The following is a 23,818-nucleotide window of genomic DNA, read 5'->3' as shown; positions in this document are numbered from 1 at the left end:
GAGAGCCTCTAGGGGCATAACTACTATCGCATCATTGCAAAAATTTCATGTTGTTATTCTGGTCATTAAGGTAATTTCAAGAAAGTCCCTTCAAAAGTCACAGATTCTGTTCCTTTTCCTTTGGAACATCCTTTGTTTTGAACAGAATAAAAGTGACCTAAAGTTACTGTACTTCAGTAATCAACTTCTTAATTTTCTGATGACAATATGACACTGATAGCCCCTCTAAAAACTGTGGTTTAATAGAAGGAATTGTTTGAAAATATAAAAAAGGAAGAATATTTCTTGAAAGATTAAGTTATGAGTCACATCTTTTTCAAGCATCTAATGCATTTAAACTAGGTTAAGGTAGGCAGAACTGCAATGCTGCACCACCAGTACCTTAAACAACACCCATAAACGTTGGGATTACAGCTTCTTGTCTGAAGACTGTTATATCTCTCTTATATACATATATATTTCTACTAAATAGAAAACAGAATCTCCACTGCTCATGTAGGACATAACAAACTTCATAGAATAAACCACAAAATGTACCGCTATGTCACAATAGTTTTATTAAATTAAATTAAATAATTAAATTAAATTAAATTATTAGTTAAATTGAAGTTTGCCTCCTCTTTCTAAGAGCAAAGTGATGGTAATGTTCCCTTTATCTTCCATCTCTTTGCCCTATCTGAGTGCTTGTGCTTTCATGCTGCTGTTTAGGTTCCCCCGTCCCAGAACAGAAGCTGTCTGAGAATGCAGATCTGTAGGCATCAGAAAGGTATTTTACAATAATGTGTTCTGAGACAGAGTTCACAGCTCTTCCTGGGCGTTTTTTTCAACAAAAGGCTATGCTACATTTCAGAACATGTATCATTTTAACTGGAGTCCACAAGTTCAAGCCCCACTGCAAATTCTTTTTCCTGAATCATCTAATGCTGAGGTAGGTAGACAGTCCAGTCTATCACAGTGCAACGGTGGACTTCAGTTTGTTTTTGTGATTTCTTATAATCACAAAATACTTTTGGTATCATGATTCTAGTACAGAAGTTTTAAGAGCATGTTATTAAAAAATCAACATTTCTGTTAAGCACCATTTTTCAAACTGCAAATAACACAAAGAGGTCAGAGAGTATTGTAGTTCAATGCAAAAAAAAAAATAAGAATTGTTCCAGAAAGCTCTAGCACTCAGAATGAACAAACGTTCATTAGATACATAGATATCAGCTTTTAAACTAAATTTCAGACAAGATGTTTGGATTTATACTATTATCTAATGACATATAAAAGTTTCATATGAGCTGAAGTCATGCCAATTCTAGTAGTATCCACTAACTTATTCAGCATGTATTGTAAGTAGTCTCATTATGCGTTGTTGCCTCATGGGATTTATGGATTTTCCAGCTTCTATAATTAATACTCATAAGCATTTTGAAAGAAGCAGCATACATTCGATTTACTAAAGCATTAAAATGAAAGAATAAAACATGTGACCTAAGATTTGAATCTGATTCAGCCTGACAAACCGAGAAGGTTGATAGATCTTTGCTCCTTAACACAGTGATTAATTTTTCTAATTGTTCACCATTAAGAATTGACCTGCACTGAACCCCTTCATAGGAATACTTAGAAATATTTGTCTTCCTAGAGAAAAGATATTCTTGAAAGCTTCAGTATTGTATTCTCTAGTTACACTTACCTATCAAAATTAAAACAAAAAGCTTATTAAGTTACTGAATAAATAACATTTACAATACCTGTGTTTGTAGAGATAAAATGCAAACCCTGATAATATTAGAGCAAAGAATGGTACCAGGATGGCAGCTGCAACAGAACTGCTGTTTGTACCATAATAGTGATTTGAAAGGTCTGTGTCTGCACTTAAAGGACCTGAAATGAAACAAGAAGGGCAGAAATAAAATTCCCAAGTTTTCTATCTCACAGTTCTCTTTTTATTCAAGAATGAAATAAAATGTTGTCTTGATAAACATAATTCTATTCAAAACCATGAAATAAATAGCATGCAGTATCATAATATAAACCTTGTTAATACCACTTAATAATGTATAAATATGAAAATTATTTGAAAATAGTATTCAGCAAGTAAAATAATTATGATTACACCTTTCATGAGTCCCTAAGTTAATAAAGTTAAGCCATTTATGTTCTACAAAAAAAAAATTAATACTGCAAAAAGGATTCTATGCTTGCAGCCTTAATATTCAGCTGATAAACAACAAGCGATGCGAGACCACATCAGACATGAAAAACGAAGAGAGAACTGAGTTAACTGCAATAAATCACAATGGTTCTTCTTGGTTCAATAGCACTCCCAAGTGTGTGCACCTGTATGCATGCCCTGGCTGCGTTCAATCCCCTTTTAGGGGTGAGACATGAGCATGTTTTAGGCCTGTGGCAGCTGCATTTGCACTGGGATAAAACTGAGGTGAAGAGAATGCGAAGGCAGTCACCTGTAGCATGGTCTTGCTGGGTTCCTGTTGTGGACAAGCAGATAATCTGGACTGTAAGGCATTTTGCAGAAGCCCCTTTTTCCATCAGTATAAAGATAGACATTGTTAAATTGCTTAACTAGGGAGCCAACATGACAATTTGAATTGCGAAGGATGGAAAATAATTTTATAGTGAAAAATATATAAAATTTTTATTAAAAAATATATATTTTGAGAGCCAGCTCAATGTTGCCAGTATGAACTCACAGCTCTTCAGAAAGCAGTATATAGATTCTATCCAAGGCGGAGAGAACAGGACAGAGGGAAAGTACAGCAAGGATGGGGCTGGTACAGCTATCTGGGCTTGCTATTCTGGGATATTTTTGCTGATACTAGTAGAGAAGAATAGGAGACACTGGTGTTTACCACTTGGAAATGCTCCAACCCACCACTACACACTGTCTCAAACACCATTACTCCCTCATTGATGGCAATAGCATCAATCAGTCTTTTTAGGACTCTGGAACACACCAGTTATATAGCAGACACAGCCATTGCACTGCTTTCATGTGTCTACTAAAATATCTAAAGAAGTTGCAAAACTGAGACAGATGCAAAAAATTCTCCTATGATTTCTTGCAGTTCAAGCTCAATGCAAAAGAGGAATGAGGTAAGTTTTTATTCTATTATTTTTAAAACTTACATGTTTCAATCGCTAATACTGTAACACATTTTATGCAATCCATTTTATAAAATGTATTAAATTCTAGGAAGTAATTAAGTTCCCTTTAAAATGAAGACAGCCCCCCTAGGAATTTCAGAATTGCCAGATTTGATCACTAAACATGACAAAATACTGTACTTCAATGTTTTTCACTGCCTTAATCTCTGCCACATTTCAGACTCCTGTATATTTCTCTGCAGAATTGGTGCAGGCTAACCTTTTCAAATTAATAAACGTACTACTGTGGTAGTTGCGATCATGTTATGAGCTTTATCACAATACTGTGGAGTATCTTAATTAATATTGAACTGTTTTAGAGTAGAATCAGTGTATTATAAAAATCTTTGGACTTTAGTAATCCAATATTTGTCCCAAAACTCAAGATGCGGAAGGCCTATTGGCATAATTTTATGCATTTTTGTTGTATTGCACATGTAACGGACATTCTCCAACCAATCTAAATTACAGATAGAATCAAATAGTTACCATAGTTAAGAAAATTTTAAGAAATGTTAATTTGAATGCTCCTTTTGAATTTTTTATTAGTTAGAAGAAGTGATAGAAGTTTAAAAAACTGCATGCAGTTATCACTGTCTTAATCCTTTACTATCACAATCTCCAGCTGTTTTTCCAATTATTTGGAGTAATTAATAAAAAATATTGTAATGATCAAATTCACTGTAGTCAGCTTATATAAGCAAAAATCTGGAATTAATATTCTAACTCATTTAAAATTCTAACCAAATACTGAAACAAACAGAAATACGTATCATCAATGAACTCTTAATTTATATCTCAAAGCTATTATCATGGCACATATGATAGCAGAAATATTATAAAATATCTAATCAGAATTCAGCTAAAAGAAAGCAATAGTTTGAAATCCATAATAAGGAATTCTTGGTCTGAAATTTTTGTATTTGGATATTTAAATACATTTTTTTTGGTGTAACTGAACATCTAAAACTAGGTGCAAACTTCCATCTAGGTAATTTTTTAAGTTATCTCTGATAATTAACCCACATTTAATACTTAGTACTCAAAACTCCTATTGGAGGCAATTGAATATTCTGTGCATTGTCTGTGCTTTTCATTATGGAAGAGAAACTTTGCTGCAATTCTGGATAATTTGAATTTTATTCATATATGAGACTCAATATAACTTCAACACAGTCTGGTCTAGTTATTACAGTCATTTTCAGAATTGTTTGTGATTAAACATATCCTGATATGAACTTTGTATTTCTTCTGCCAAGGTTATTATGATGAGAAATGGGAAAGCCTATTGTACTGCTCTAATTTAGGTATTGATTGCTACTACAGCTAAAACCAGAAAAGTGGAAATATCTGCATGCTAATAGACAAAAAAAAAAAAAAGAATGCAAAAGATAGTTTGGTTTTCTTTTCATTAAAAAAAGCCATACTTTGTCACTGGGAACATGTTATTTAATAGAGGGATATTCAGTAAAATTATAAATTTTTTTTAAACATTTCATAGGATAACGGATTTCTTTAGCCTCTGAAAAATAGCAGCAGTCAGATAAAGTTCAATCTGCTAATACACAGTGAAATCATTATTGTGTAAGCTGTATACTTCCACCCTTTAGGTTACTGACTTTTCTCCTTTATACATACTAGAAAATAATACTTTTTCTAAGAAAATATTCATTAAGAGCATTTCCTTATCATTGTTTGGAGCTTTCAAATGCATTTTTCCTGTAAATCCTAGCCCAGGGATTCAACTGTTTGGCATTAGTACAGCATGGCTCAGTTTTACTAAGCGAACTGCTGTTGAAGTGGGATAAAGGGTGACAGTGAAAGCCATGCAAGATAAGAAAAGTAGCATTACATGTAGAAGAGTAATTTCTGAGACAAGGATGGTTAGCAGATCAAGGATTTAAGAGAAAAAATACTGACACGGAAAGCAATTCAGCAGCTTCCAAGGAGCAACAGAGGCTGGAGTTTCTTCACCTGACTGGTGAAGATAGCAAAGACTCTTTGGGTACCTCATTGGGTGTGAGGTGTATACCGATATATAGCCTCAGAGCTCATTAGTCCTAGCTATCTATTTGTGCATTAGCTAACGCACAACTGTTTTGTACTCTGAAGCTGTGAGTATCTGTGGGAGGTGCACCCTCCCTGATAAAGACCAGGGCTTTAGGACCATTGCACCCTTGATTTTCGTGCCCTTGCTTTTGCGCCGTTACTTTTCACGCCTTTATGGTGACTGTTGCCACGTACACACTCATCGGAAGATGTAGCCCCAGCTAATAAGAGCTGACATGACCATGTATGACCACAGATCAGATTTGACAAGGGTATAAATGGAGTCTCGTCAGAGGACCATTTTGAGACAGTCCTTCTTGGAGCAGTGGGTCTGCAGTTGGGGACTCTCCCCTTGGGTTGGGATGCTGCCCAAGGAAACTCCTTGATGTTGAAAGCCCTCATCTTATAGGTGAGTGATTGTGCACATTTTGGATCCTCATTTCCAAAGCTTAAGAATTCTTGAGTCAGTTGCAGTATTAATTCCTCGTACATCCTGAACCTGTAGCTTACTAATGTTGTTGAAGTGTTGAACACTTTTGATAAATCTCATTTCTAGTTGGTTCTCCGCTAAACAATTTTGGTTAGAATAAAGTTTGAGTTTATCACCTGACTAATTTGATTTTATAAGTCTCCGTGACAGTATCCAGTTTAGATGTAGAGTTTCTTCATGAATGATGAAAATTGTGTGAAATGATCTGGAGAGGAAGGATACCTTTATAGAGGGAAATTTAAAATTCACATGTCTCATAGTGTTCAATGCTTTTAAGAGTTAATCAATTTCAAGAAATGACCATCTATTTCACAACCATTGATCTAATATATCACAGACAAATTAATTATTCATATTTCATATTTCTTATCAATATTTGTTATCTCAGTCTAGACAAGCCAAAAAAGTACTTTGAAGAAAAAAAAGGAAAGAGAAGTAAGTCATTGTATTTCCCCAGAGGAAATAAATATAGGAAGAAGATGATTTGATGAAGTAAGTTTCTCTTCCTACAAAGCCACATTTCCATACAGTTTTAAAGGACAGTCCAGACTGGAATGAGCAAGGCCAAGATTTTAGAATAAACATCTTCTAGAACTGTAGTGGTGAGACACAGGCACTCAGCCATTACAGAAACTGAACCTAACCACAGACTTGCAGCCTTTAGAGACATAACATTAATAACATTAATGTTATTAAAACATAACAAAACAAACAAAAAGCCCCCAGCAACGACTGATTGCTTGGCAAAACAGATTGGTGTCACAACTTGGGCCCTGTAAGCAGGCTCAGATACAGTTCTAGTTCTTTTGGCAGGCTGATAACAGAGATCTCTCTGCCCTTTGGGTTATTCTCTAAGGCTAGAAACTAACAAAATTGCTTCTGGAAGAGGATAAACAGAAACAAAAGTTCTTTCTGTTTTCATGTCATTAAGTTTCAAGACTGGGCATATCCACCAAGCCTGGTCTTTATCTGATATTGTTGATCAGGGAATTCTTCATCGAATAGATTGGTCTTTCACACTTAACCAAATATTTCTCAATAAATGATGTTCTTTCAAGTGTTCTTGCAGGTGAAGAGTTTCATATTACATTATGTTTGGACCAGTGCATATATAGTTTATGCATACTTCTGGGTTAGTGTAAAGGCAGCAAATAATTTAAATTCTTGAAGATATGGAAACATGTTATGTCATCAGCTGGAAGACATACAAGATCATTACCAAAGGACACTATTAAAATCAGTGTTGATTCTGTCCTTTTGATTTCCTATATGATTCTGACTGAAATTTATACATTTGAGCAGAAAATGTCTTTGCATTATGTGACACCCCTGTTACTTTCAAAAAGACATTCACAGAAAAGCAAGAAGTTACAATGGCATTCTCTCTCAGAGCATCCTGTAGTCATCTTATTAGGTTACTATACTAGAAAACATGAGAGAGTAACATGTCAAGCAGAGTTAAATTGAGATTTGAACTGTGTATTTCAAATATGCATATTTCACTATATTTTTTTGTAGTAGCAATGGCATGAAATAAACATGGTTGTTAAACCATGACACTACTTCAGCTAGATAGTTCAGTCATTTGTTGAATTCACTCTTGCAAGACCCAAAAAGATTATGCATGTTAAAGCTCTATGAATGCATTTACCTTGTCTTTGGAGCATAAATTTTCCAAAGTCTTTTCCATGTATATCACCTTGATAGGTAAAAACACCTCTTTCAAGCCCTGATGATACCTAGAATATGTTGGAACAGAAAAAAGATTTCTGGAATAAATAAATAAGAAGGTTTAGACATTTGTTTTTCTGACTTAGAGTAGATATACAGAGCCCAGATTTTCACTTTTATCCTTTAAAATGTTGGTGAAGTCTCTATGCTTATACAATATTTATCATTTTAAGTTTGCAACAGTATTAAACAAAGTTTCAAAATAACACTTGGAATGACTTTAAAATATCTGATGTATATTGCTGGGTTTTAAAATCTTCAACTGGCATACACATAATTGAATTAGTATATGGATATAGAAGTCCATTGAATTGTCAGATTTTAAATTATTTTTCATAGAAGCACAAAGGAGAACTGCAAAGAGTAAGATAACTCTCTTTTTCTTCAAGATTAAATGTAATTTTATTACAGTGAACTATTTACCAAACCAAAGAAAGGACAATATTTCTAAAGGTAAAATTCCCACTCTTAGCTAAGAAAACAAGGCAAAACCATGGCAAAATACACTGATTCATTCCACCTTCCCCTTAGTAAATTAAAAATTCTAATGAGAGTGTGGTACATAGAAGGTTATATACATATTTTTGCAGAGAAAAATAATGTCATCTCTACACTGACATCTGGAGTGCTGTATTTCATATTTGTAATATAAAAAGTTGGATAGAGTTACATAGGAAATCACAAATTACTTCAAACTTTAAACTCAGCAAGCTTTATCCACAGCGGTCTGTTTACTTACATAACCATCGAGTGCCCAGTTGTCATTTTCAGACTTGCTTACAAAAATATCACTAGGTCCTTTAATCTGAAAAACTTTCAAGAGCAAATGGGCTTCTTCTTTCTTGTAAACACCTATTAAGATAAAGGAGGTAACACATGCCTTTTAAACAATTTTTCAATGAGTTTGTTCAAATATCCTTTCAAAGATAAGTATATCACTTTAGAAATAAAATATTTTGTAGAAAACATTCTGTAATAATAGAATTTTATCACCTGGAAGAAACACAATTTAAAGCGCTGTAATAACAGGATCTTATTTTACTGATGTTTTGTTCACATCGTATTTAATAACAGGATGCAAAGATGGTTTTGTACTGTTTAATTTTATACATAAATGGGAAAGAATATTTGTCTTTTCATACAGTAATCCAATAATTCTGAATACAGATAGAGTTCCTTCCTTGTATTTCCCTGAACTGGAAAAAATTGGATTTTACTCACATCACAGCAGTATATTTCTATAGTAAATATCGATAGTGCAGTGAAAGAAAAATTTGCTCTTTGGCAGCCAGCTACTGAAATTCTCTCTGAACTCTTGACCTTAAAAGGTACTGATAGCTGGTAACGCTCTTTTCAAATATAACTGCGCTCAGAGGCTAAATCAGAACTCCACAGTCAGATTTGCAGAAAGGAATGTACAATGTTGATTATAAGGTATTAATAATTCATTAAGTTATTTAATTATCTGTTCCTATTTTATGTTATGCCATTATCAAGATCATATTGTTTGAAAGCAGGTATTAATCACTATGAATAACAGAGCTTTTTAATGGTACAGTTCTTAAAATGCCTATATACACTTCATCTGCCACTTCAATATTACCTGTGAGTTCAACGCATCAATACTACCCAACAGTCTGAGATGAAAAAACCCTACCTCAATATTTATTTGAAATGTGAGGGGAAAAATAGATGGGTGATCGCATATAAATTGACTGAAATCTGTGCAGACCATTATATTAGGACCTTTCCTTTTGTAAAATAAGCAGAAAAAGTTTTTTAGTGAAAACATGAAGTTTTTCGTTCATTTTATGTTTGGTAGAAAACATAACAAAACTGAACAGATAAAAAAAATGAAAAGAACAGCTTTTTTAACACCAAATTCTGAACCTACCTGATAGTTTGATTTGTATGTTGGATGACTCAATGAATGTGGCATTCACTTTGCTGCTTGTAGTATTGAACCAATCAACAGTAAGAGTAGCAGGCTGTCTTTTTCCTAAATATTCATAAAACCCTTTCCAGAGTGAATTTATAAAAAACACATCTGAGGGAACTAAATAGAAGTTGGCAAAAAAGAAACAAAGAAAGAAGTAAACTACAATGAAGTAGCAATCTTTCTAGCCATACTTACTCTCTTCATTCCTTCTGTTACATCATCAATCCACTGTTCTAAACAGGTATTATAGTAAAAATTTTACAACAGTAAAGACAATATATCTAATGACCTTTCCACACAATTACCTATAATATGCTACACTGTCCATTACAATATATGTTCTTAAATAACCTCACACTTCATAGCTTGGGTGTTTCAGTGAATGTCCCCAAGACTATGAAAAATAATGGACTCCTCCCCTAAAGCCTTGTAGCTTTAAGGTATGATGAAAAAAAGAAGAATATTCTGAAGTCAGAGATTCCTGGAAGGAGACACTGTCTTAGGCCATCCCTTTTGTATCATGAATTTATTAAAGCAGCACTGTACATGGTTTTCAACTGATTATCAACTGAATATCAAACTTAATTCACTGATTTCCAGATACAGTTTAGCACAAGTTTTTTATCAATCATTTTTAGACTCCACATTTTTCTCTGTATGATATTACTGCACCTGTGAACAGTGAACTTGCCAGAGCAGGGAACTTTTTTGGTTTAAAATAAGGGTCTGTTTCTCAGAAACCGCAGTTTGAATAATTTGAAGTAAAAAAACTATAAAATGAAGCATGAATTATAGGAAGAAGTATATGTTTTGGGGTCATTTATTTGATGCTATTGGTATTTTTCCTCTATAAAGAAAAAATAAATTGTTTACAGGTCATTAAATGTTTTATTTTTAATATTTGGCTAAATCACCAACAGAGTAGAAAAAGTCTCTTATTCAACAGTATCTGCAATATTAACTTTAGTTACAAAGGAAACACAGAAGAGAAAAAAATTCTTAGGAGAAGAGATGTTCATTTCAGGGTGCTACACATCTTGAATATTCACCTCTCCCCTACACATTGCTATATTTTTCTCATATAATTTGCTGTTAAAAAATCTGGGGAAGACTTCCTTCAAACATGACTGTTAAGTTAAACAGTTAAGTTGGCCAAAAGAAACCAACCCTCCTCCTGGCCAGACAGCACCCAGTGTTTCCTGGCAGCTGTTGACAAGTGAAAATGGACATATTTCCACTTAGTTCTAAGCTTTTTCTAGCATTACAATTTGAGAAGTAAAGCTTTAAGAATCAAAATAAAACTTCATAAAAAGAACTGTTTAACCAATCATATGATAACTTGATAAAATGACAGCCCTAGAAACTATTAAATTTCACTCTTACTATCCATGACCACTACAAATGATATTTGCTAAAGAGCTGAAGACTGATATTAGAAGAGTGTTTCACACTCTTCTAACTGAACTCTTAAAACAAATTATTGGATTTTTTACATTTTATGAAACTCTGAGCACTTGTAAAGGCAGCTGTCTATATTGAAGGAAATTTATCACTGTAGGTATCCTGTTTATCCATTTTGAATAAATTCCATGGGTATTTCCTCCTCTACTTAATCACAGATTGCAAAAATGAAACAAAAAGAAACCCAAGTCAATAATATTGTATATTTCCAACAAGAAATAGACAGGCAGTACATCTGAAAATCTGGTGACTGATTAGCTGTCAACTGTCTCTTAATCATATTATTACACTTCCCAGTATGCATTTAATCAAGAGGAAGGTTAGTAACTTCTTCAGTGCCTTTTGCTTTCAAATTGTGCAAAAGCCACAAGTAAAATGTTCAAGTTCAATGTTGCATGATTTGAAAACATCATTAGAATGTTGTCTATACTACCACTGGATTCCAAGTGAGTGGAGACCCACTATATGGTATTGAGTACAACAGCTTCAGAGAATCTTAAGTTCTCCCTTTCCAAAGCAAAACTCAGTGAAGGACTGGGGCTTTACATAAGGTAACCTCAACTTAATACTAAAAATCCGAAGCATTAAATTTTGATTGATATCTCACAGCCCTTATAATTCATATAGTTTCTGCAAATATATGAATTCTGTAAAGGGTCTTTCAGGCTCTTTTTCCTACATATTACTCATTGCTCTGCTACAATAGTGACATAAAGTAAATTTTAAACCTGGCATTTTAAAAATATGTTAAATTATTTTTATTTGTCTTTAAATTAAAATTTTGTGTCTGATGTTCTTCTCATGAAGGTGTTCATCTAGTATTACTGGTATGAACCTAACAAGTACTATGTAAGACTTTTATAATGGAGCAGACACCATACTTCTTTTGTCATATTCAAGGTCTGCACTATCTAGTTTCTCTAATCACAATAACAGCTGTTAATCTTTGCAAAATAGTACCATTGACTCAGTATTTACAGAATTTGCACTTGCTGCAGATGGACAGAATCAGTAGGGGAAGAAAACAGCAACATGTATTTCTGCTTCCCCAGTATGTTTTTGTGAAAGGTTAAAATGCATGTGCTGCAGTCCCACAGATGCTGCTGAGGAATTGGAGTGGCTCTGACCCAATTCCACCAAGTCCTTGCAATGTCCCTGTCTTTCCCACCCACTGTGGACATATGCAGAATGAGAAAAATGAACTGGGTATTATTATACTGCACCAACTGCAGATTCTTCTCACAACGTGACAAATGGGGAAATTCATGGCTACTCATTAAAACAGCTTCCTAACTATTTTTGCAAAGACTGTACGAAGCAGTGAGAACCTTGGGAACCAAACACGGTATTGTAGTTCTTAACTTCACATGGGTGTTGTGAGAATTCTTTATTTGCAACTTATACTCTATTATAATTTACAGTACTGTAAAAATGATAGTTACTATTGCTTATGAAAACATTAACTCTGGCAAAAAAGAATAGCAATTTAATAAACAACAATAAACATAATTTGTATTCAGATATCCAAAGGTGGGAAATCAGAACATGAATCTATTCTGTTACAAAAACTCTGGTTTTGCAATATTAGCTTCATCCCATTTAAAATACAGATAGCAGCAAATGGAATTCTACCAAAAGCCAAGAAACCAAGGTAAAGAAAATGCTTCAAAATACAGTGTTCTATACTAAAGTGAAATCCAATTTTAAAAGACATAATAATAGTGCAGACTTGGTTTTTAAAAACAGCTTAAAACTTTTCCTTGTTAATTTGTTAATTTGTCATTTGTTACACGGTTTCAGTTCTCTGCTTACCATTATTGGCATTTTCAATCATAACATTTCTATTTAAAAAAAAATGCCTTTCAAATAGTACTTATCAAAACTAGTTATAAGGGACATGATGTGGTGTGAATTGGTACTGATGCTCTGCATAGTGAATATATTTGGAGACTTGGTCTATGTTTTAATTTGGCGTTGAAACTTCAAAACCTGTGTGGTAGCAGATTAATGCAAACCTTAGGTGTTTGGTGAGTGAATCCTCCAATAAATGAAGACTGGATATTAATTATAATGAATGCACATTATATCCTGCTTTATTGTGAGTCTGTAGAAGTAATGCATTTGAGAAAAACTCATTTATGGTTTCACCTGACACTCTTACTAATAAACGCACCAGGAAGGTTAATTATTAGCAGAAGTGCCTTTTTATCCCATCTACTCTACAGAGTCCTTCTGTGAACTCTCATGAGTGTGAACCATTAATCTTATTTTCCCTGCAGCTTGCTAAAATTCAGAATATAGAGTTGCAAGCTCATTTATTTGGTGAAAACTCTGCTCATTGTTAAATAAGTCAGTAAAATATAATTAGGCTTTTCATTTTCTGAAAATGATTGAACCTAAAAAGATCTACATCAAGGATTTCTCTGATGTATTTGTCTATTTTTGTCACTGGCAGGAGGAAAAGGTTCACTGTGCAGATGTTCATGAGGAGGCATAGAAAAGCAGCAGTAATGTTTGCCTGCTGCTGGTGGTCCACACAGTTTAGAAAACCCTATTTTAGAGTACCTTGGCAGTTTCCATCAAATGAAGGCAACCAAAATTTCCAGAACTGTTTTTTGGGAGGGTTTTTTTGTGGTTTCTTACAACATTTGCAATGTAAAGGTCAGAACTTTGACAACCCAATCCCTGCAATTATAGTCTATGCTCATTATAAGGCTCTCCATTATAGCAATCTCTCTGATATAAAACTACATCAAATCTGGGTTTTGTGTATATACGCTTTATTTTTTTGGCCTGACAGGGTTTTTTTTTGTGCAAGTCACAAAATTGGTACTATAGAAATTAAAAAAATGTTGTTTGGGAAAAAAAATTCATAGAATAGGTTTACATGGCACCTGTTATTAAGAAAGACCTCAACATTTATATTCCTTTGAAATGAGTAATAAATACTTAAGGTAAATATTGGAAATAGTTTTATTATCCATAACAATCTAGGGTGTAAATCAATTTAATTTATTTAGATCTAACACTTTTCTTGTATACAAACCTGGAGTTTTAGTTATTGTTTCATTAACTTCTCTCACTCCTTTACCTACAAGTAAAAAGACAAATTATCATTTTCATGTACATTTTTTTTAAATAGAATGTTAAAACAATGCCTGATGGATGCAATCATCTCTTATCCAATAGAGCCATATTTAAAACAGAAATAACTGGTCCTGAATACTTTACATGTTCAAACCTATACACTTACACAAACTATCAGAAAATAATTTAGGTAAACAACATTTTTACTGTGGAAAGTTGTCTGACTAGCCAAGTATTTCATACATTTAGGCCTAACATTTTATATCAGTCCCAGTGCTATAAAAGAGAGCCTTATAGAGGGGACAAATACTATGCCTAATTATGAATAATAGTATATTAAATATAGTAAAAATTGTGTTAATAAAGATGGATACACTTATGACACAAACCAGCAAAAGCCAGGTAGCTGGATTAAGATGACAGGATCAGATATCATGGGAAAGGATCACAACCGGTGTAATTTGCTGTATTTCTGGTTCACTCAGCAGAGTTATGCCCATTGATTCCAGATCAAGTTCTGACCTCATATCATTAGCCATTTTAAAAAAGTTTATGTCCCATAGGAAGATTTGGTCTTGCATATTTTTTTTCTTTAGGAGCAGAAATTCACTGATTAGACTGATCAAATGCTAAGGAAGCACAAGAAGTGTGGGACAGTCAAGGAAAATTATACCTAAAGACTGTAAGCCAATTAAAAAAAAGAATTCTTGCTTATAGAAAAATTTTCTGTATTTCATCTTTAATTTAAAAAAAAAAAGAAAATTAACAAAAAACATACAAGATCATTTATCTAAAATTATTGACTATATAATACCCAAAAAAAATCACCCTTTACAGAACTAGAATAACTAGATAAATTTTTATGTGTAGAACATGTCTCAACAATGTCGAAACAAAGAAGTCTACCCATACACTAATGAAAAATCATACATTGTTCAAACCTCAAATCTAAGTAGATTTGAGGTATGAACACAAAAAATTATGTTGCAAACTTCTTTCCCATGACATCTGACTATTTTTCCTTATTCATATTCTAAATATAACTTTGCTTTATTTTTCTGAATCGGGAACTTATAGTCATGTTTATTCGCATATGAAGAGCAAATTTAGCCCTCATAACTATATATTTATAGTTATTGTAGCAAAACTATATGAAATTTACATGGATATAACAGAAGTGGAATCTGGTGGAAACGTGTTTATTTTTTTATTTTATTGTCCAGTTTTATTTTAGACAAAAAGTATACCTGAATGGATCTAAAAGCCAAGCTATGACATAACTTTTTTTGTTCCTAATAGAAAATCATACATTAAACACTGAATACATTGAAATACTCTTTAAAACTGTGACAAGAAGATAAATATAGTTAAAAGTAATACTTCATATTGTTTAGGTTTTGTTTGCTGTTGTTAGGGGTAAATTTATGTATGTGTGCCTGTGCATTTACACACACATATTCCCATCATTTCCTCCATGAGTTCTACATGCTATGCTCACTTTGATTTTTTTTACTGTTTCTTTCATAAAATAAAAGCTGTTGTGTCATATGCGTCTTTAATAAGAAAGTGGAAAAAATTAATCCTACTATAGGAAATACAAATGTAAGGGAAAATTAAATCCAACCAAGGAGGGCCCAACATACCACTTGAGTAATGACTTACTTTTACAAATAGGTGATTTTCCTGTCCATTTCATATCTGGTTTACATGTTCGATGCTCTGATCCACCAGCAAGAAAAAATCCCGGCTGACAGGTATACACCAAAGTATACCCTAAAGTAGGAAGATCTATTGCTTTCACATCTACATGTGCCGGTGTCTCTGGCTGCCTGCAAGCATGAGCTGCAAAGGGGTTTTTAGAGTTAGAAAAAGTGGTGGTAAAGAGTTTCCATAGGATTAGAGTATGTAATTTGAAACAAATGCATGCCAAGTTATTCCCTTTCATTATGTAATCTTTGTACACCTTTTAGAAATGTCCAAGTAGCTATTACTTGTAAAAGTAACACTCTGAGTGTATAGTTTTATTAACGTGGGAAGATGGAAATGATACTATTACATGTTTTTAAACAATACATAAGAAATAAATCAGTAGAGCAAACAGAAAAGAGTTAAAATGATGCACATGCCATTGTACATGGTGCATTGATTGGTCCTGTGAATTATTGTACTGTCACAGCTTCAAGCATCGCTTCCATTCAATGTTTTAAAGAGCCTTGAAAATCACAGAGTGGTTATTGTGCTAAATAAATTCATTATAAATTTCAATTTAAATAAAGGTTCCAAAGGAAGGCTTTGTAATAGTACATTGATTATAACAGATATGGTTTCTCAGTATGCATCTTTCTCTGTGCTCCATGGTGTTCATTTATAACAACCCAAAGATAATTTGAAACAGGGTAAGAATCTAAGGTCATTCTAATGAATTACTTTTAGCTTAGATCAGTGTATTTTAATACAATGGTTATTTGATGTCCTCCAACCCATACAGAGCTATAAATACACTCATCATTTGCATACCCATGCATAGCCCAGAAAAGCTGAATTTTGCTGAGTTCTAGTTTATGATTCAAAAAATACTAGCCAACAAAATAGCCCCATGCATATTTCAGGCCACTTTCTGTTCTCTCTTAATCCAACACACACAAAAACCCTAGGTTAATTTAAAGCAACTAATGCAGTGGGTTAATGAGGACAGACTTTTTCTGAGTAAAACTGATAGAATTATTGTGAACTTCTTGAAAAAAAAAAATCTGAAAAATCTTACTTCGAATTGATATCCCAAATACAACTTTGGTCTTGGAATAGGAAACAAAAAACATTTAAAAATATTATTTTAAATAAAGTTTACTTTTTTTTTTTAGTATATCATTTACTATGAATTTCCACATACATCGCTTTGTAACGCTTTTAAAATTGCACAATATTCTAACTCATTAGATAAGAAAACAGACTTACGCATGCATTCAGACTGTATGCCACTCCAAGTTAAGTTAGCAAGACAAGAACGGGTGGTAGAACCCTGAATATGATAACCTTTCCTGCATCTGAAAAAGACTGTGCTCCCAACCTAAGGATCAAAATAGAATGTTAGATAAAAGAGGTATCCATCAAATGTAGTCAGATATCAAGACAGTGATAAGTTACTAGAGAGATTTTTTTGAGAAGTAAAAATGTCCTCTTTCTACAGTTCCTAAACTTTTTTTTTATGTGATGAAAAGTTAGAGCAACTGATATTTTATAACCTTATTTGAAAGTGATAAGTGGAAAAATATTGACAAGTCTATGTCCACAGAAAAGAACGACACTCATACATTTCAGCTTATTAGTTTGTCAATGTGACAGAAGCAAACTAAACGACTGAGAAGTCTCTCTTTCCTGTACATCACTGTACATATTTCAATAGAACTTGACCATAAAGTCTGTTTCAAAGGTTTCTCATTGTGTGACTTGACTAAAAATGTTTTTTAAGAGGAAAAAGAAAAAGAAAAAACTATGAAGAACTGCTCCATCTACAAATAAATTCACTAGAAAAAAAACTCCAGGCCACAATTCCTTACACTGTATTATTATTATAAACTACTTAAATTTTACTTGAGATGTTCAGCTAGCAGAGTGATGCTATGGAAAGCCTTCCTATGGTCAACTATGACATGACCTTTCTCAGAAGAAAAGGTAAAGTAACTGAGAAAACTCTCTTTAGACTTCCGCTGACAATAGAAAAGCATGAAAACTGGATGCAAAATTGCATGTGATGAAGAATTTTCAGACTATATGAGAGAGAGATTGTGTGGAAAGTTCTAGTAAAATGGACTTACTGATGGTATTGACAAAAGTAACCAGAATACAACTCCAGGATAAGATATTTAAGGATGCGGGGCTGACCAGTAACGCATTGCTTTCGTTTTGGATAAAACATTTTGTCGATAAATACAATCAAATGAAATGAAAAAAAACCCATAAAAATTAACATTATTTGAAATTATATGGCTTATTAATAAAGTAACACATCACATGGACAAATGCAAATAAGTTGCAAATGAGTGGTGATCAATGCATATTAATAAAATAGCTTGCAGGTATATAAATGCAGATAGCTCTACACTGCAAATGTCATAGAAGGACTTCGATGGACATTAAAAATGGACAATTATCTTCAAAAGTGGCTACTTGTTAACTATATACTCAGTTACATAAAAACAGATCATGATAGATGTTCAGCAAATGCAACATCAGTTCTTCCTGAAGTAGCTTGGGAAATTCACTGGTATTTTTAAAGATCAAATTACTGATATGGTTTTGTAGACTTATCTCTTTATAACTACTTTTAAACATTTTAATCTCTCTATCTTGCCAAGGACACACAGCAAGTCTGTAGTAGAGACTAGAATAGATTGTGGCTGGTCTTGACTCGAAGTCATCTTGTTTCTTGTGAAATTGCCAATTCTTGTATCAGTAAGTAATGATGACCTGCAAATCTTTCCTCACTGATCCAAAAGACCAAGGAAAATAATAATGTCTAAGTTCACGGTAGTTACAGAGTTATATTTCTTTCTCATTTTACAGGTAAAAGTAAAAATAAAAGCAGTGCATTCTTTGTATAATACTTTGGTGAAAAACATTGGAGGCATTTGTAACAGTCACAGCACAGCGAAGCACAAAAGGCACAAAATGAATGGGGCAAGACAGGATGCTGGTAGATAGCGGAAAACCTTTCAAAGGTCTGCTGCCTGTCATCATACCTTTCTGCAATGAGGAAAGACTGTTAAAAGCTGGTTTATAGAACCTTGGCTAAGTCATACAAACAGGAAGACCCACTAATCACATAAGCCAAAAAAAAATCTACTTCACTAGTAATTGGAGAGAAGTCTATATCTTGTTGTACGAGATAGTGATCTGAGAGTGAAAGCACATACTTGAGAAAGACTAAATACAGAGTATATTAAGACTTACTATTGCCTCTAGAGGTGAATGAGAAGAGAAAATTAGCCTTCGTGTTCAACAGACATTAGAACAGTGAATTGGCCAGTACGATTCTGTTATTAAAGTCAACTTGTGAGGCGGATAAAAGGGGCAGAGAAAAAAAAACAAACCCTTGATCAAATTAGGTGCAAAGATTAGGGTTGGTTTTGAAGTGATGATGGGAACAGGTACAGTGTCAAGATGATACAACAGACAGAAAGGTAACTGCACCTATTACTAGAAGAAGAACCACCTTAGGGTTGAGGCCACAAGATGTGGCTATGGGAGAAGTACCTTGGCATCTGTGAGTCAGGCAGGATCAGAGGTGAGGAAAAGAGCTGGCAGCCGCAGCAATGACAGACAGCACAGTTGCAGGAGATGGAGGGTACCAATAACCAGAGGAACTTACAGAAAGAATTTTTTAAAAAACAGTTCTACTAACTTGATCATAATACCATGTGGCACACTGCCCTAGGTTCAGAAATAAGCTGGAAACCCAAACAGAACATATTTTAGATTCCAATCACAAATGTTTATACCTGAAGAATCTATCTACATGAGGTTAATCAATCTATATAATGACTGAAGATTGGTCATTGTTGCAACTATTTTTATTTCCTCAGTCACTTTTCTGCCCGTCACTTGGTAAACTAATAACCTGTGAGGAATTTGGAAATTATAGAAAGCACATTCATCACAGAGAACCTGGATCCAACACATAGAATAATTTTATGTTCTCTGACTGAGCAAAATGTAACATGAATTGCTAATTTAGTAAAGCCACTTGCTGACTTATTTGTCAAGGACTACATGGCCTTTGGATCAGACAGGTCTTTGGTTGTTAGGTATTTACTGACTATTCATCAATGTATGAAAGAATTATGATCATAAAGAAAAGAAATTATATCATGTCATATCATATGAGGTAATCAATTTATAAATAGTCCTCCCTACTGAATTTTCCTGAAGGATTGAACACATGATATATTGCAAGGTTAGAAGTTCTTTCTTTAAGCTGTACGTTAAAAAAAAAAGCTCAGAATGAAGCATGAGTTTTCATTAAAAAGGAGTGGAAATTCCCTAAGGTTTACATGAGACATTTAAGTCTACGACAATTTAATATATTTGTAATTACTAAATGCATCTTCATTTTAGAAAGCTAATAAACAAAGAAAGAGTTACCTCATAACCTCTGGAACTGTTTTGTATTCCAAAATGTGGAGTACCAGGGTCTGTACATGTATTGTGAGCTGGATCTAATGTAAAATATGAAACATGAGAGATATTATCATGATATGGAAAGAATACTCTAAAACTGTTTGCAAAGATTAAGTCATTTCATCAATGTCTAGTGATGACAAGAATTGAACTTTTAATGGAATGTGTGTATTTCTATATATTACATTCATATTTCCAATTAAATTTCCAAGATAGATCACAGTACTTTGTTTCCGTTCATTTTTTCAAGGGTATCGTTTGCAAGTATCTTTGGCAGTGTAGACTTCAGAGTTAAGATTGCATTACTTTTTGCTAAGCTTATCCTTTTAAAACTTTTTGAATACACAGTATATCCCACTATTCGCAATGCAGATGGAACAGATAGGGAAATCTTTTTCTTCTCTTCTTTCCCAATGAACAGCTTAATTATTAAGTTAGATTCCTAAAGAAACCCCAAAAGCCAAAAAAAAATCCACAACTTGAAACTACCCTTCTTTCTTATAGCAAGTAAAATTTTTTTTTTTGATAGAATTTTTTCTATGTCACTAAGAAACCAGAAGTTTCAAATGGATTACTACCTCAGTTGTTGCTGAAGAATGAAAAGACAGTCCCCCCACAAAAAAAAAGGTACGCCAACAGAGTATAACTAATTATCTGATGATCATTTTCATGAGTGTGATTTAAAGCAGCCTGAAACTATTTTTCATTCACCAACGTCCACTTCATATTCTGATGGTGTATTTGCTTTGGGGTTGCCCAGTCACATCCACCAGGTAGACAGCACAGGACTTGACCCAATGGATCTTTCTGTACTATATGATTCCCTGTTGGCAACTGTCTGCTTTAGTGCTGACACTGCATTACGAAGAACACAGCTTGCGACTACATTTCATCTGTAACAATTTTTAGTTTTCTGTAGAGGGAAAATTGAACTTATCACATAAAATAATGTCTTGATCAACTTCCATTTTCAATGTTGACCTTCAGTAGAACATAATAATTCAACTGGACTGATATTTACCAAATTATCAATATCCAGAAAGAGAAAAGCTTGCCATCATTTGCCGTCATATGGTACTGGTAGGCATAGTTCTAGGTATTGTTCATTGATCTTAATTTTCAACTTGCTTAACAATGGTATCTGTAAATATTTTAGATGGTCTAATATTTTCCTTTTATGATAACATAAAAACTATGGTGTAAAAGAAAAGCTTATGTTTGGTGTTTTCCATGTACTTCTATATTATGCTATATAGAATATAAATAGAAATGTCATTATGACATTTTCAAATTTGATTCTTCAAAATAGACCTGAGATTTAGCTTTCGTAAACCTTCTTGCCTCTGTTAGAAAACATAGATGTAAGATGGATTGCTCAGTTCATAAAAACTATGGACAGAAGGAGTTTTGAATTAATATCAAAGAATTGGATTGAGTATTATGTTTGAATTTACAAATCCAGGCTGCTTTCATAATCATGCTTACCACCTTTTCCCAGAGTGCACACCCCAGCTTTTCCACATAGCCAATATCTCAGACACAGCAAAATATATAAATGTGCTACAGTCTATATCTAAATGTGTTCGTTTAGCAATATCAAAGAGGATTTTTCTATTATAACACTAAAATAATTTTCTCTAGCAAGCCACCCCAAGGTGGATCAAATTCTGATGTCAGTGGAAGTTACAGATGTTCAGCATTTCTCTCAGTTAGTCTGATTACGTAACGTGCTAAAAGCCTATCAGTTGAACATCAGTCAAAGAGAAACCGATAGTACTTGGACGTTTATCAGAATTTCAAAAGATCGGACCCAGCACTCTTCATCCTTTTGAGATGTACAAGCCACTTTCACAAAGTCCAAAAAGGTTTTTGATTTAGGATTGATTCTGACAAATGCCTTTAACAGTGACAGAATCTGGTCTTTAATCTGCCAAAGTCTTCCGTGTATCTAAAAGATTCTAAAAATAGGTAGAATAAATTTATGTTGTTGCACTTATTGGCATTCTGCATTTCCAGCAGACAAGCAATCATGTAAATTTACAAATTACTTCATATGTGATTGTGTTTATCCTAGAATTTTTATACTCAAAATATAACCTTATTTATCTAGTTGTTTCTATATTATACAGACATTTTCTATGTTTGGAAAGCTAATTGCTAGATTTATGATAGTGTAATAGTTTATCAAGAATATTCTCAGTAGACACAGTATAAGCAGTGGTAATTATTACCAATGCATGTTGGCTGAATTCCACTCCAAGTACCATCTGCTTGACAGAATCTTCTTGAAGAGCCTATCAGAATAAAAGGGGGTCTGCACTGAAAGCTAACTTCAGATCTGTAGGTGAAACTTTTCCCATTGAGGCGTCCTTCTGATGGAGTACCAGGATCACCACAAAACACAGCTAATACATAAAAAAAGGAAAGAAAAAAACAGTTATTAAAAACTGCACATACTTCAACTGAAATATTCTACATTGTTTTATGTGCAAGTCAGGCACACTTAATATGAGTGCAAATGCTATGTTCATTTATCTGTGTAGGACTGTAGCTCTGATAAATTCTTGACAGCAATTTAAAATTAATTGTCACTGTTATAGCTATTATGAGCATAAAACTTAACTTGGAAAATAGACCTTTTAATTGAGACACTTAAATACTGATTAGATTTGGATGACAAAGTAATCTCAAAGTAGACAACGCTATATTGTAATGCTTCAAAATGTATCCAGTTTTCATATCAGTCACTCTCAGATGAGTAGCTTGGAAATTTTTACCCAAATTAAATAAAGGGAAAAATGTTTGTCAAAGTCCTGACAAGATTTCAAGCACTGAAAGAGATGAGTTGGCAGATTTAGAAGAAGCTGAAAAACAAATACAAAAAAGATGTGAAGTATGTACTCGCCTTCAGGAAAGAAAAAAGAATTTAGCAAGGAGAGCAAGGCTATGAGCTTAAGGGTTAGGATCCTTGTTTTCACCCGTTGATGGAAATGGAAACAGGGAAGAAAAAAATGAAAAGTGTAAGGGAAAATTTTAATCACGCTCATCAAAAATCAACTTCAGAACATGCAAAAAGACTATCAGTAAGGCAAATGGTGGTGTGTGCAATTAGGCAATAAGATATGGAGGTGACTTTTGGGGAAAGGAAGAAGACCGTGACCTTAAATGGGTACAACCACTCAATTTCATTGGAAGAATGAGGGAGAATCCTGAAGTAATCCATATATTACCTGATCTAGCTGACTACTTTTTAAGCTGTGAGAAACTGACTGTAGCCCGAGACAACTGATTGTAGCCCAACAGAGCCGATTGTAGCTTTGGTGAAGCACGATGCAATTGTACTCTGAAAACTTACGCAAACATTGTGGGATGTCTCCCCGCCAAATTCCTCGACCCTCACAAGAGAGAATAGCTGTATTAGATAGCTGATAGCCTTCTGCACAGCTGTAACTCACACTGGCACCCCAGCGATAATCAGATCCTTCTACTTTCCCATAGAGTACTGGTGGAGGCGGGCCACAGGTAATAGCTGTGCCACAAAAAGAAAAGTTATAATTTCAGACTTTATAGGGTTTAGGAGAATGCAATATAGTATCTGCTTATACTTTTGAAACTAAAAAAAAATATTTCATGCTATTCAGTTCCAGCAAATCATTTCTGTGTTGACAAAGCAGCATGTAATAGACAGAAAACCAACTAAAACAGAAAAAATACCACCTCTAGGTTTA

The 23,818-nt window shown here is 33.6% G+C and overlaps 1 protein-coding gene across 1 annotated transcript in view; it reads right to left on the bottom strand.

Moving 5' to 3' along the window:
- The window catches only part of CSMD1 (CUB and Sushi multiple domains 1), a 1,320,281-nt gene that overhangs the window by 2,297 nt on the left and 1,294,166 nt on the right, over positions 1-23,818 (bottom strand). Inside the window, 10 exon segments of the mRNA XM_068415956.1 lie at positions 1,743-1,875; positions 7,347-7,434; positions 8,166-8,278; positions 9,321-9,482; positions 13,873-13,917; positions 15,576-15,755; positions 16,869-16,980; positions 20,055-20,128; positions 22,322-22,495; positions 23,446-23,619. Coding sequence (XP_068272057.1) covers positions 1,743-1,875; positions 7,347-7,434; positions 8,166-8,278; positions 9,321-9,482; positions 13,873-13,917; positions 15,576-15,755; positions 16,869-16,980; positions 20,055-20,128; positions 22,322-22,495; positions 23,446-23,619 — 1,255 coding nt within the window.

This window comes from Nyctibius grandis, chromosome 1 (genome assembly GCF_013368605.1).
Source record: "Nyctibius grandis isolate bNycGra1 chromosome 1, bNycGra1.pri, whole genome shotgun sequence".
Classification (NCBI taxonomy): domain Eukaryota; kingdom Metazoa; phylum Chordata; class Aves; order Nyctibiiformes; family Nyctibiidae; genus Nyctibius; species Nyctibius grandis.
This window is presented reverse-complemented; position numbering and strand designations above follow the sequence as displayed.